This window comes from Terrapene carolina, unplaced genomic scaffold, assembly GCF_002925995.2.
Source record: "Terrapene carolina triunguis isolate 2854851 unplaced genomic scaffold, T_m_triunguis-2.0 Scaffold84, whole genome shotgun sequence".
Taxonomy (NCBI): Eukaryota; Metazoa; Chordata; order Testudines; family Emydidae; genus Terrapene; species Terrapene triunguis.
In genome coordinates this window covers 36,462,044-36,477,419 of record NW_020664435.1, presented here as the reverse complement: position 1 = coordinate 36,477,419, position 15,376 = coordinate 36,462,044, and the positions used below count along the sequence as shown (strand labels likewise).

The window sequence follows — 15,376 nt, the reverse complement described above, 5'->3', positions numbered from 1 at the left end:
TGCATGTGTAGTGGTGATGCATATGTTCCATGGAGCATAGGCGGCAGGTATCATAGGCTGGAAGAGGCTGTGCATCCCCAAACAGCCAGGCATGGCCCCGCTCACACTCCACCCCCAGACCACCCGCTTCCTGCTCTGCAGCTCCCCCTGTGCTGCGGCCCCAGCTTGGGCTGGGGCCAAGCCGGCCACCCTCCCAGTGCTCCAATGTTGGTGGCACTAGCGTGGGGGGCCGCGGTGGGTGGGGCTCTGGATCTGGTGGGGGGGGGGCATGGAAGGGGCGGGGCCTGGGTGGAAGGGGTGGGACTGGAGGCTAGCCTCCCCTAGCTGACAGTTGACGCACACACACACACACCCCATGCCATGTAGGCTACTGAAGACATGAGTCTGCAGTAGCAAGCACAGAGTGGTCCTCCTGCTGCTCCAGAACTGGTGCCGGGGCGAGTGGGGGGGGGGTAGAATTCTATCTTGCTCACAACTAGTTATTACACCTGAATATGTAGGCTCCAGCAAATGAGTGCATTCATTCACAGGACAGCTGTTCTTGAGTACTCTTTCATTTCCTTTTTCGGTAACAGGATATGTTTTTACCACAGCAACATTCCAGGAATACACCATAATATCCTCTCTCTCCATATGGGAATAATGCATTAGATAATGATTGCCTGAACTAAACTGGCAATCCTCTTTTTCTAATGAAGTTACACACAGAAGAAAAGAGGTAACACTTTTCCCCCCGACCCTAGTTTTACTTGCTTCCCTAATTTGAACCAGTAAATAAGCTAACACCATATTGGAGCTGGGGGGAGTTGCCCAAGACATCTGAGTTATCATGTGATATATATGTCTTTTTAAAAGTCCAGCAGGAATTCTCCAAACCCAGAGGATGGCTCAGTTTGCGGACATACATCGATTGCAAAGTATCACCAGCAGTACATCGCCCTGTGGAAGCAGATGATAGATGGAATATATTTATCCGGGTTCTTTAGTCAGGCATCAAATTACAGCCTTCTGGCTGGACTGCAGTGGCATCTGGAAACCCATTAGCACGCAAGCTGATAATAATCAAACCTATCTACAGATATAAAATACCTACAGGGATTTACAATTCACCAGTAGAAGTTCCTCCGTATAGCATTCTGAGGATAAAGGCAAATTCTCCTCTCAGCTCTCCATGGCAGTTCTTACCAGTGGTATCCTGCTTTCACTGCATGAACAGGTTTTCAGTGGGAGAGCTGAACAATTAGAGAGAGCAGAATATCAGTTAAGATCTGCTTTGACGATCCAAGAGGAGATTTGTGCTCAAAAGTTTTTCCAAATAGCCTTAATCTTCAGCTCCTCAGATGGTTAGGTATATTTAGAACCACTGTCAGAAAGCAGAACTGAAACCACACTAGTGAGGAGAAAACTCGGTGCTGTGGTAAATTTGTTAATGGTTAAGGGGCTACATGATCTCTAATTGAAATAAACCTCAGATGTCGAGTGACACCGAGTGATTCAGGATGCAACCAAATGGCGGTTTACTTGAAGACATGCAAAGCCCAGCATGAATGAGTAATACTTTATTTTTAGTTGCACATTTTCTTCAGCTGCTGCACCCTGCCAGCTCAGAGTAATGTGACTTTTCCTCTGCCTCCAGGAAAGCAACTAAATACAATGGGGAAACTGTGAACTGTCAACATGTCTAATGCATGGTGATGTGTAAGCCCCCGGCAGTGAGAGGAAATTCAGCATTGATCCATCTTTGCTTGTAATTCTTCTATGCTCTAATGTCCCGCCTCTGTCCTCCCAAATTCACTTGGGAAATGGCACTGTAGAGCCTGGCCTGTTTGATACACAAGTGAGACCTTCCAAGCAATGATGGAGCTTGTCTCTTTCACTTTATGGTTTTACCACCATTGAATGGAGGGACTCAGTGGCATTAGAAAGCCCAGATGATGCTTTTAAAGCTTCAAGTGGGTCCGCTAAGGGCAGGTCTTCACTACAGGGGGGGGGGTCAATTTAAGATACGCAAATTCAGCTACACGAATAGCGTAGCTGAATTCGACGTATCACAGCCGACTTACCCCGCTGTAAGGACGGTGGCAAAATCGACCTCCGCAGCTTCCCGTCGACGGCGCTTACTCCCACATCCGCTGGTGGAGTAAGAGCGTCGATTCGGGGATCGTTTGTCGCGTCCCGACGAGACGCGATAATTCGATCCCCGAGAGGTCGATTTCTACCCGCCGATTCAGGCGGGTAGTGTAGACCTAGCCTAAGATTCCCTTGTGAGAGGAAGGAATCCAAAATGGCAAAATCCTTTCTCACAGCCCACTTCTGTAAGTTCTGTCATTCCTTTGAGTAGGATCCATAGGGCAACCTCCCTCTCAGATGGCTTTAGGATTCTATTCCCATTGCTAGAGGATTTTGTTTTACCGGAGACCTCAGTAAGTTAACTTGTTCCTGGGGCAAAATTTTCCATCTACCTTCATCAAAATTGATTTGGCGCTCCCTCTTTAGGGATATCCTAAAGTGATCCATCCTGCCAGAAATATTTTGATACCACAGGGTTCTTTTCAGTTCAGAGTCCAACCTCACTCAGAGAGTATTAGGAATTAACTCAGTTTGTAGTCAAGTTAATCTGTGGTCTGTCGTTGTCTGTACTAGGACATCTGGATCCAAACTCTACACAGTTATTTTGTGCTTTTTCAGTCTGTACCTTCTTCTTTCATTAATTTGGTTGCATCCGCCACAAGAGGATTCCCACCTCTTCATAGGGGTTTCACAGGGTCAGCCCTGGATTCTTCCAGAGTACGATTTTCCTGCCAGAGGATAATTTCAGGGATATAATTCTCACAGATCCAGAAGGGATCCTGCTTCCTTGTCCATCAATGCTTTACTACTTCAAAGTGAGATAGAACTCCTTTGTCTTTCTGATTCCCAAGGTACTGCAAAAGACAAGAAGTTCCGCCTCTAGTAGCCCCAGCCTTAGGCTCATAAATTTTGTTCTCGTCACAAGAGCACTGTAACAGGGGCTTGGAGGGCTGGGCGGCCTAGTGGTTGAAGTGCTTGATTTTCGGCCTCCTTGCTTGGTCAACGTGCCTCAGTCTTTAAGGCTGGGGGAGAGAGGTAGAGTGACCTGGGCCCTTCCACTCCACCAGGTCCCAATCAAGGCTGATTCCCCACTCTAGCACTTTGAGTGCAGAAGGTGGGGGCCCACAAGGATTCTAAAAATTAATACTGGCCACTCCAGGCTTGTATTAAACTCCCAATGTTACAGTTTCTCTCTGACCTTGGATGGGTAGATGCTGCCACCACCCAAGTGCAAAAACCCCTTTGAAGCCAGAAAGGCGCACTTGGGAATTCTTTCCTGTGGGGTACTCTCAGCCCTTCCCCTCCGGGGAAGAGCTGAGAAAGAAAACAAAGGAAATCAGCTGTTGCCACCAGCTAATTTAACAACATGTGCACAAACCTTTTAGGACACCAAAAATCCAATCCTGTTCTTAAAAGTGGTAAATTTTATTAAAAATAAAAAGAAAGAAAATACATCTGGAACTTAGGCTTTTGCTAGATTTAAAAAACCCACTTACAAAATTTAAACATCGAGAATAACCTTCTTGAGGTCCAGTTTAAAGGTTATAAGCAAAACAAAAAGCATTTGGGGTTAACAGAGAGGAGTCCACAAGCCAACAAGAAATAAATAGAAATAAACCTAATCGCATCTTTTTAGACATTTCCTAATTTATTTACATATCTGGGGTTTCAGATAAGCAATCTCTAGGTATGATCTGATGGTTTTTCATATCTGGCTTAAGCTTCTCACAGCATAACTGCTCCCTGTTCCTCTCTTTCCCGGAGAATCACAACACATAGACAAAGGGAAGTTTTTTCCCAATTTCAAAAATTTCTAGCCCTTCCATTTACTCTTTTGGTCAAGTGCCCAGTCTTTTCCTTTTACCTGTGGGCTTGTTACCCTTTACAGGTAAAGCAAGTGGAGAACAACCACCAAGAGGGATTCATAGCCAACTGGCTGGCTGGGTGTCCACAAAAGGGAGCTATCCCCCCTCTCATTTATCACAGACCCTGAATTGGGGAGCCCCAGCAGGGAGCCTACATCCACTGCCCTGGGCTACTTCCTACCACTGTCCCTTCAGTTTGGGGCATGGCCCCTAAAGTCCAAGTTGTAGTGGCGGCTTGTCTCTAGTAGAGTCCCCTCGTGGATCCTGGGTAGCGTCCAGTTGCAGCTCCAGTTTCCTCCAGGCAGGGCAGCCATACGTTTGGTGGGGTCAGAACCCCACAAGGTCTCCATGCTTTGGTCACCCAGTTTTGTCTTAGGCCGGGTGCTCCTAGGCCTTGTTCTCAGTCTCCTCTAGCCAGTGGGACGGTGCTTGTTCCCCGGTGACTGCCTTGGCTGGCAGGCTAGTGATCCTTCCCCTCAGATAGGGAGGCAGTTAGCTCCTGCCTCTTCACCAGTCAGTCCTGAAATGAGCCGGGTTCTTTCCTTTTCTCTCCCCTCCAGTCCTGGCGTTGGCTGCAGGTATAATGGAGCAGACGCTGGCTGGGCCCGAAGGCTCTCTTTAACCCCTTCCATGCTGGTGGGCGGTTTTTCTGCTTCATCATAAGCACTCTGTTTCTTTTCCTCTTCAAGCAGACTTTTCAAGCAGAAAGAGAAGGGAGGCTTCTTCACCTAAACCCATCTTCTCAGGAATTTCCTGTGTGACTGTAAGAGCCCTAATAGCCTAAAGTGCTCTTCACTTTACCAGAGAGGGGAAGCAGGTCACTCTGAAATCCCTAGTGCCTTGTATCAGGAAAACAGATGCTTTAACAATGCAAACATTTCCCTATCTAGCTTGGAACTGCAGGCTTGGCATACTCTTGTGTAGGTATGCTCTCTTCATACACAGTGCTTTGTTAAACAGCTTCTCCATTGGTTCATTCATAGATACAGCTTACATTTCTTTATACTTTTTTAATGTACTGTAAAGAATACAGCCTTGCAAAGGGAACCAGTCAGTTTCTTGCATCAAGTGTAAAGCTGGAGAGATACTGGAGAAATGAGGTTTTACCGAACTCTTGTGTAGCCAGTTTTTCACCTTTATTTGCTTTGAAATGGTGATAATGCTGGCAGGATAAGAAATGAAAATTCCTCCTCCTCCTCTTTCTTCTTTTCCTCTTCTTCCTCCTTTTCATTTTTCTTCTTCTTCTTCTTTTTTTTTTTTTAATTCTTACTACAGTAAAACATGGAATTTAACCCAACTCGACACTTTTAACAAGGTTGCAGGCTCAGATAACGAGGCAAAACATAGACTCCCTTTATCAGATACCACTTCTGTTATTAAAAACTAGACATTTGCACATTCCGTAGGTTATGTAAATCCCAAAGAGATTATCTTTTCACATGTCTTGTGTTGCATGAGTTCACATTGTTCTGTACTACAGAAGAACATGGCTAACTAATGAAACAGATGCAATGAAGGTGCAGAGACATAGAGGAAGGCTGCCCACAGTTGTGACATGCAAAGCACACGGGCCATATTTTCTGGCCTGCTCTGCTCTCTTTGTGGTGCTCAAGTGGCACAAAGTGAGTGGACACTGCCAGTCACTCCCCAGCTGGTAATACCTCTGCGTGGAAAAATCCATGCACATGCACAGATACTAAAAGGAGAGGGTTTATAAGTCCCAAAAGAAAAGAGCTTTGAGGAGGAGTTTGAAGGAGGGGAGTGTGGAGGTGCAGGTAGGAGAATCCAGGAACAGGAGCATTTAGCATGGAAGAAAGGATGGAGATGGAGATGAAGTGGGGAGGGAGACTAACTTAACATCCTGGATGGAGGGAAGAGGAAGCGGAGGAGACTAGGAGGAGATGGCTGCAAAGAGGTAAGTGGGAGATGCTAAGTAATGTAGGTACATTTGATATTTGGGCTTAAGCTACTACATTTTAAACCAGATTTCAAATACCTCAAACTCTGGTGGTGTTCAGAGCTGGGGGTTTTGTTCAGTTGCCAAATTCAGCTTCTGAAATCCTCCTCCTCATCTGGAATATCTGGTGGTTTTTAGAGCAAGGGTTTTGGGGTGGTTTCATCTCTGGTGTCAAACCATTAAATAAATCACATGAAAATACTTTCCAGGAAATTGCAAGATAAATAACAGAAACCCTAGATTTAAAACAAAAATATTTCTAGCTGCAGCAGTTGGTAAATGCAGGCAAAATCTGCCGCCTACTACTATCTAGAATTAATAGCTCTCAGAGATTTTTCTCTACAGGTAATTGTAATCCCTTCCCACCATGCACACACACCTTTAGTCTTAGTTTTGTGCTCCTGTATGTGGCAGAGATCAGAGTGGCAGAGATTTACTCCACACAGGGTAAATCACTAAAACCCTTCAACTGCCCCAGCACTAGATGGTGAATGTCTGTATAGCAGTGAGCTATTGTGGTGACCCACATCCTGAAGCATTAGTTAAGTTTCCTTTTTTTTGGCTGACAGATGTGAGGGTTTCTGAACCTGTGCCTTATGAGCTATTTCTTCTGTAAGAAAATTTGTCTCTTGGAAATGTATTTTCCCTGTTAATTCCTGATCTTATCAGTAAAAAGTTTTTAAAGGGTGATTTTACATTTCTTGTGTCCTCTTAGGAGTTCTTTACTGTTCAGTTGTTTATTTTGTCTTCTTTGGCTTACCTTTTGTTTTCTGCTAACGGGCTTTGTTTGTGGGGCTATCAGTTTTTTCTTTTCAGAGAACTATCCAAGCTGGAAGGGTGGCCACATGGCCTTTAATCATTGCTCCTGGTACTTATGTTTGTCAAACAAAAATATCACCATGGTTCTTTTTTTACTTCTGAGAGCATCACGGCTCTGCATGCTACATCTACTGATTTAGGGTTGCTCTGAAGCCCTCAGAAGATGGGTGGAACACAACAGGTCTTTGCTGGTCTGCCATGAAGCATCTCATTTTGTAAGTTCAGCTCCAGGCTGTTGTGGAAGATCTCTGAGAAGGCTCTAAAGATTCTCTGAGAGTTCAACCAAATTCATATCAACAATCAAAATTGTATTTATGGAGTGTTTGTTTTTCCCTTTCATTGGATTGAGTAATCCACCTTCTAATGGATCCTAGGCCTGGTCTACACTACGGGATTAATTCGGATTTAGCAGCGTTAATCCGAATTAACCCTTCACCCGTCCACACTACAGAGCCAGTTAATTCGAATTAAAGGGCCCTTTAAATCGATTTCTGTACTCCACCTCGACGAACGGAGTAGAGCCTAAATCGATTTTGTTAATTCGAATTAGGGTTAGTGTGGCCGCACACCACCGAATTACTGTGTTTAAGTTAATGGGGTAGTGTGGCCGCACACCACCGAATTAATGTGGTTAAAAACCGAATTAAGGTGCTTAGTGTGGCCGCGCACAATCGAATTTATACAACCTGTTTCCCAAATTCGAATTATCTAAATTCGGATTAATCCTGTAGTGTAGACATACCCCTAGAGAGTTTCCATGACAAGATCCCGGAACGCCCAAGCAAGGTGTTGCCTGTCAGACTGCTTCTTCTGTTTAACAAATCTTTGACCGCAGATGTGACAGCAAGAGACTCCCAAATTCTAATGTCAGTCCTGACTCCCTTTGAGACCTTAGCCATGTCACTTAACTTCTCTCCTTGTTTTTCACCCTACATGAAAGAGGGGTACTACTACTTCCCCTATATCACAGGTGCATTATGGGAATTCATTAATTCTTGTGAGGTGCTGTGAAGATGAAAAGTGTAAAAAATGAAAAGCTAATATTGGTCGCCATAGCATAGAGGTTCACACAGGAAGCAGGCTGAACCAGCATTCCAGTCAGAGTCTGCACTGGGCACTAATAACCTTCCAGTGGAATTCAAGTTGTTGCTTTTGACTGGTAAAGCTTTAAATGGTTTTTGATCTTGGTCCCTGAGAGATTGCCTCTACTCTGCATAGTTACAGGCAGTAGCGGTAACTTCAGAGGGAGCCCTCCTGATACAGAAGATGCATGTTCCATGGAACCATAGCCTTGGGTACTGGCAAAAAAGAAAAACAAGGAAAATAAAGGGAAACAAGATAAGTCTCCTTCCCTTTTAAGGCATGGGCCTCTCCAGATGGAGCATTTCTCTGCCGTGGCCAATCTATGTAGAATCAGGACTGAGACCTTCCTCAGCCTGATCAAACAAGAGAACAAGTGTCAAACCAAAGAAGGCTTGCTTCAGCCAAGGTTCCCTCAAGCTGGGGAAGAAGGAAAAGAGGAAAAAACCGCAGTCTTTAACGTAAAGCTTCTGGGGAATCATCTTGCTCTTCTGCATAAGCAAGGCAGTCAGTTTACCAGCTTTTCCTTGCTTATTATTAATAGTAGTAGCAGCAAGTTGTAGCAGCACCTACAGGCTCCGAGCAAGTTCAAGGCCCCATTGTACTAGGTATTGTACAGACACGTAGGATGAGATAGTTCCTTCCCCAAAGAGCTTACAGTCTAAATAGACAAGGAGCAAGGTGAGAAACAGGCACAAAGACTTGCCCAAGATCACCTAGCAGGTCAGAGCTGGGAATAAAGCTCCTGTGTCCTCATTCAGTGCCTCATCCACTGGACCATGCTGTCACATCTTCCTGGAATGGATTTGGTCAAGGAGTACCCTGAGCCAGTGTCTTCCCCAGGCTATGAGGAGAGAAAGAGCACTTTGGCCTTCTCTCAGGAGTCTGTCTCCAGCATATCACACCTTCCCCTTTATATCCATGCCACACTGAGTCTCTCTTTCCAGCAGGCAGGTTTAGCAACTTCTTCAGGGCAGCAAAGGTCCTCTGCCTGGTTCCTTTCTTAGGGCAGGTCTACACTAACCCCCCAATTCGAACTAAGGTACGCAACTTCAGCTACGTGAATAACGTAGCTGAAGTTCGAAGTACCTTAGTTCGAACTTACCTCAGTCCACACGCGGCAGGCAGGCTCCCCCGTCGACTCTGCGGTACTCCTCTCGCCAAGCAGGAGTACCGCAGTCGACGGCAAGCACTTCCGGGTTCGACTTATCGCGTCCAGACAAGACGCGATAAGTCGAACCCAGAAGTTCGATCGCTCGCCGCCGAACTACCGGGTAAGTGTAGACCTACCCTTAGAGAGTTAACAGTGGGGCATATACATCCACTTCTAGGGATGCTAAAAAGGAGTTTTCCATGAGGGGCCTTGGTTTTGGAACTCATTCCCTGGTCAATTCTCTAGAGCCTAGATCTGTTAACTGTCTGGGTACTCTGCAAACCTCACCATCTTTTTCCCCTAGGGCACTAGGGTGGGAGACACGGTGATGAGCTGGAACATGGAGGATCTTTTAGTAAATTATTGTTATTAGGGAACTGGCTTTTTGGTTATTAGAACTCAGTGTCTTTAGATGGTTCCATTTTTTGCATGTTGTATTATCTGCCTTAATTGTTGTGAAGCATCAAGAACTTGGGATGAGCACTAAAAAATTCTGAGCAAATAAAATAGAAAACAAATATCTTCTCGGAAAGGGAGCATGCATGTTCCTGTATGAATACTTTGGAAGGAGTCCAGTTATCAATTCCTAGTGCCATTATGGTGGTGGAGTCTCTAACAAGTTACCCCATACTTCAGTTGTCCTGTCCAGACAATGGAAATACCCTGCCTGATATGGGTTAGGCAAGAATTGTCTCATCTCTTTCAACAGTTCAGAGAGTAGTTCAGATGATAAAACAGAGGTTCCGTAAACAAAAAGCAGAGTTAAGACACAAAGAGACGAATCATGGCCCAGAGTATTTGCACTCAACTTTAGTGGCAATTGCTTGTGCATATCAAAGGGCAAAATTTGCTCTTAGATGTTCAAAATGCTTCTTGAAAAATACACAGCTGTTCCCTTCATTATAAGGGTAAGAGAGCCTCAAAAAAAAAAGTCTGTAATTCTAGCTGTAGTAAGCCTGCCTCACTCTCAATGAGTTACAGCTGGCTGGTCATTCGAATTTCCTGTGAATAATATTCTGCTCTGAAAACAGGATCAAGAGGCAGCACTGATTAAGTGGTTTCCATAGTAACCGTTATTTGTATACTGAAAAACTGACTGTTTTCAGGGGAATTACATAGGTATGTGATGTTAGCTGTCTGTTTGGGTAAAACTAACGCCCACTTGATGAAATCAAACTTAGAAAAGATCCATGAGACTTGTTTTTCATTTCAATTTGAGTGTTGCTACCGAATGGTTCAGTCAATAACTTTTATAGGCTTTTATTTTTTAACATTGTACCTAGTGTTTAATCGTTTAATATGCATTTTTAGTGCATTTTTGCTTTCCATTTAAAGGTACAGAATACTTAAGTTTCTGCACTGATCCATATTTCCCTATTCAGATTTTTCTGTTCAGAGTTTTCAGACCCAGGAACTTGGGTGGGGTGGGGTGGGAAGATGTCTATTTTAAGAGGCTATTCTAGGAAGTAATGTTTTTAGAAGAACCAACCATTTTAATTCATATGGGAAATCTAATTGGATATGACTTCATTTAACTTTGATGAACTACAGACAAAGAGTGTCCCAGCTGTGATTTGGTGCACAGTGCATCTCATCTTCATTTCATCTATCTGTAGGTCAGTTACACAGTTGTTGCAGAAAATATTGACAGATGTTAAACTTGTCAACATCCCAGGAGGATGACATTAACCAAACTTCTGTGCCCTAGCACCAAACACAAATAAACAAAGTTTTTTGCAAGAACTAGGAGAGGTTTTTCTGTTTGGAAGTAAGAAGTTCTCAGGCTTGTCTGTCCTCACCTTGGAAGTTTTGGAGAAAAGGATAATCAGTACTGTTAGGCTTCCTGTTGTAATTCACTTGTAATGTTTTGGGGATTCATATGTTCATGGACTTTAAGGCCAGAAGTGATCACTGTGATCATCTAGTGTGATGTCTTGCATAATACAGGCCATAGAATTACACCTAGTAGTTCTTGCTACAGGCCCAGAGCTTCTGGTTGAACTACAGCAAGTCTTTTAGAGAAGACAGCTGCTCTTGATTTGTCCCTTAAGGGTTTGAGAGCGAATCTGAGTGGATTTCTTGCCCCTCAAGCCCGTAAATGTGTTAAATCACTACAGGGTTTTCTGAAAATCCTAGTCTTTGCACAGCATGAGCAGAGCACTTAATTGAAATATTTTATCATATGTGACTCTGCAAAAGCTTACAACCAGCACGGTTCATTAGCGCCTTTGATTTTACCGTGGGAGTGTAGAGTGTAACACAGCTCCACCCAATGGACTTTCGGGTGTTCAGAGAAGAGCTTCTGAAATTAGAACAAAGATCAATTTTGGCTGGCTCCCTAGAGATCATCCCTTTGGCTCTTTGCAGCCTGCGGAGAGAGAATATTACAGTAGTCAGCTCAAAAAAGAGAGAGGTTTCTGCTGAAATTCTAAAAAGGAACATGCCAGAGACTCAGTGATGAGGATGTCCAAATAAGGTTTCTATGCCAACTATTTACTGGACTGTCTTGAAAAGAGATGTCCTATGAGTCAGAAAATCAGATGATTACTAAACCAGGGCAAAGTGATAAAGAAGTACAAGGTTATTGCTTCAAACTTTGAGTATGATAGTAATAACTGTAGGCCTGAGAAACAAACAAACAACATGACCGTAATTGACAATCTATATCTGTTGTTACAAACTGAACAGAATTTGGCTAAGATGGAAAGATCTGTCCCCCTTTTTTTTTTCAGGTTTGCTATAGATAAGACACCTTCGCCCTGATGGGCAATATTAGCATTTGGACATTTGATCAAGAATGGCAGTGTGTATTCAGGGCAGTGGTTCTCAACCTGTTTACCATTGTGGGCCGCATATGCAGCTCTCTATGTGTTATGAGGGCTGCATCCACACAATATATATACTGCCTGTATGGCCCTGAGGATGTCACATGGGCCGCAACTGTGTGCTGATTGGGGTGCAGGTTGAGAACCACTGATTCAGAGCATTTTTAGGCCAAACAGTTTCAAAACTAGGTGGCTAAAGTCACTTGTTTAAATATGGATTTAGGAGCCTAATTTTAGGCTCCCAATTTTAAAAATCTCAACCTAGGAGTATTTCTTTTTTGGAGGGGGAGAGGGGAGAGAGGGGTTTGGAGAGGGAATGATTTAAAAATGTGTGTTGGTGCATTTCCTCTTTGTGTTGTGTGGGGGGGGAGGGATTGTTGGAGGTGAAGAATATAAAGAGCCATTCCCCAACACACATGGAAAAAGAAAAAGGCTGGTGATATTCCTACGGTACAAGACGACCCTTTGAGTTTAGCAGAGCTAAGTACGGGTTAGCATTTCATCCGACTCTAGCTGTGCTCCTCCTAGTACATTTTGATAGCCTAGAGTAGCATGTACACTGTGTGTCATTGTTCTTTCTTTAGAAGTCTATTATAATTCCTCGGAATCAGGAAGCTGCTTTTACTACACTGGGATTCTTCTTGTTTCATTTCAGCTCTATGATGGACCCAATGCCCAATCCAACCTGATAAACACTTTCTGTGGAAATACTGTTCCCATTGCAGGGAATACCACAGGCACCAGCCTTCATGTTGTGTTTTACTCTGATGGACTAGCCTCTAAACAGGGGTTCCAGATGCTGTGGCATGTAAATGGTAAGCTACCCAGAATTTCTCAGTCACTTTATAATGGATAATTCCTTCTTCTCTACAGTATAATATGCTCCAAGCTTACTTCAGCTAATTGCACATTACTAGAAATAAACCAGATATAGGTATGAAAACATCACTTTCCCCTCCAACTTTATAATGGATTTAATACTTAATGTTTGCATGCACACACATATGAAAGGATCTGCCTTACTGGCAAACTAATTAATTATAGGGGCCATGGATTGAGTGTACATGGTAAGTGAACTGGCCTTCCTCAGCTAGAGGTAGTTCCTTTGGAACAAAGGTGAGCTGCATTTGCAGGGCAATGTGGGAAAGTTTGTGTGACTTCCCCTATGCTGAAGATCTGTGAAGAGAGATCTTAATGTTTCATTAGAGATGAGCCCAGCACTACAACTTTCAGGCCTGGATCTGGCCTGGATTTCAAACCCCCAAGTTCGGGGTGTATGCACTTGGGAGTTCAATTCCAGCAGCTCTCTAGTTTCCTTTGCTGACATTTAGTTCCTTCCATGAGTAGTAAATTCAATTCAGTCCTCCCCCAACTCCTTTCTCTCTATGAAATGGCATTGGCTGTGCTGTGCTCAGGGTGCTTTTGCCCTGTACCCACATGCAGCAGATGCTGCCACACGCTTCATTAACTCGCCAAGCATGCATACCCGTTAATAAACCAATCTGTTAATCACTATGTTCACGCAAGCTATGTTTGCATTTTCGTAGGAAGTGAAGCTACAACTGCAACTTTATCGCTGTGCCCATTTAACAGCAATATTCACTATAACAAGATTGAATCTTACGCCTTTGTACATCCCATCAAAGAGGATCTGACCTTGGAAATAATTAAATAGCCATAGTTGCCCTGTCTGCCTAATCAGTTCACACTATTCAGCTTTGACAGCATTGTAAAGCAGCTGAAATCTGCTGCAGAGGCCCCAGCACCGCCGCAGACTGCTGTCATTTGTTGGCTCCCAGAGGGCTCTCTTTGACTAGACAGTCGAGTTAAGAATTCAAAGGAGGTCAAGGAGTGTTTTTGGGAAAAGGGTGACATATGCGAAAGGAGTGAGACCTTCGGCTGGACGCAGCAGGGGAAGTGCTACAGCACAAGGGTATGTTCTTATGACTGGGAGGTGATGTCATCCTGGAGCTACACAAAGGAAGAAAAAGTGGAGCCTTTTGTGTGCACAGAGAGATGACATCAGCCCCCATACAGTAGCCATGGTTTTTGTTTAACGTTCTTTGCTAAAACTCTGAAAAACCTGCCTGGTGCATAGTTCCCTCTTTCTCCCTCCTCACAGCCCTGAACTCTCCAAACTCAGAACTAGCTCTCCCCCGCCCCCTCCACATTCCTCCTCTATTGTACATTACTTTCTGTGTCAGTAAGCTCTCATTTTAACTCCTATGCACAAGACCTGGGCCTGAAGCCCCACAGACTTTGGGGAGGTTTGGATCTGAACTTCCTGGCCCGAGTGCAGTTCTGTAAGAGAGAGCTGAACCAGAACGCTGAATCTGAATGGCCTCGAACCCTGGGGAGTTTCACATCTGGAGCTGGACTTCACAATGTGGAGTTCGTGCCAGCTTGCTGATACTGGAGCAAATGCCTCTTGCACTGATTTTCAACTCCCTTTCTCCTGTCTTTTGTAACCCCTGGCCCCATCATATATACACAATAAAGGTTCCCCATTTAGCCATAGTTCCATCATATATTGTAATATAAATGTATTAGCAGTGGTTAGTAACATGTGCATGTACCGCTGCCCTCTGCTGTATAGAATCAAACCTGCTTGAGTGTCTGAGATTATGGGCTAGCTTCTGGCCCTGTTCCAGCCCCTTTGGGTGTGGCAAAGGGACCAGGGAGCTCTCAGCCAACATGTAGCCAATATGGATGGTTCCCCAACTGCTCCCTTCCCCTCCACCCAGTGTAAGGGTATTTCAGGGATGGGAAGGAGCATGGCCTAATCTATTCCAGGGGTGGGACTGAAGCAGACGTGGATTTTGAGTCAGGTATCAGTAACCTAAGACCCCACTATGCTGAGCAGATCTCAGTGTAGGAGAGAGACTGGGCCTATGTGTCTCTTTTTGTGGTAGAGACCAGTGTTTTGGAGTGGAAAGTCCTGTATTCTGTTCCCCAAACATCTTAACTGGTGGCTACGGTGTGTGCATGCTATATATCTCTGAGACTCATGTGCCATGTTGCTGAGAGGGATGTACTTAGATTTGCAGCCATGTGTTTGTACAACTTCACACTGACACAGCTCTCAACCCTCCCTTCCCAGCATCTTTGTTTGAAGCTGTGCAATGACCGCAAATAACCAGACACTTTCCCTGTTGCTGACTGACTTAATGAGCCCACTTCTACCACCAAAGGGCACAAAACATTTAAACTAATCTTTAGGGTCTTCCCTCTTCAGAGCAGAATATAAATTGCCAAATGGAAACCGAGCAGTTTTAATGCCTCCACCGTACCAGAAATTTGTACCGATTTAACTATATTGTTTTAGAAACTGATTTGGTTAAATCAGTGCAGCTCCCTTGTGTGGGGATTATTATTTCATCTTAAAAGTGCCTTATAACAATGTAGCTTAAGCAGTAAGCTTTAGTACAAAGGATTCAACTGCAGCGGAATCGATATACCATTCTTAAACTGAAATACATGTCCATACAAGGGATTTAATTGATGTAATGTAAATTTAGTTACATTGGTTCAGCTTACTCCTGTAAACAAGCACTTAGAATCTAAGGGCTAGTCTACACTTACCCGGTAGTTCGACGGCTGCGGATCG

The 15,376-nt window shown here is 44.2% G+C and overlaps 1 protein-coding gene across 1 annotated transcript in view; it reads left to right on the top strand.

Annotated features, from left to right (window-relative positions):
• The window catches only part of CUBN (cubilin), a 212,563-nt gene that overhangs the window by 67,687 nt on the left and 129,500 nt on the right, over positions 1–15,376 (top strand). Inside the window, exon 28 of the mRNA XM_026649328.1 lies at positions 12,425–12,584. Coding sequence (XP_026505113.1) covers positions 12,425–12,584 — 160 coding nt within the window. The remainder of the gene's footprint in view (positions 1–12,424; positions 12,585–15,376) is intronic.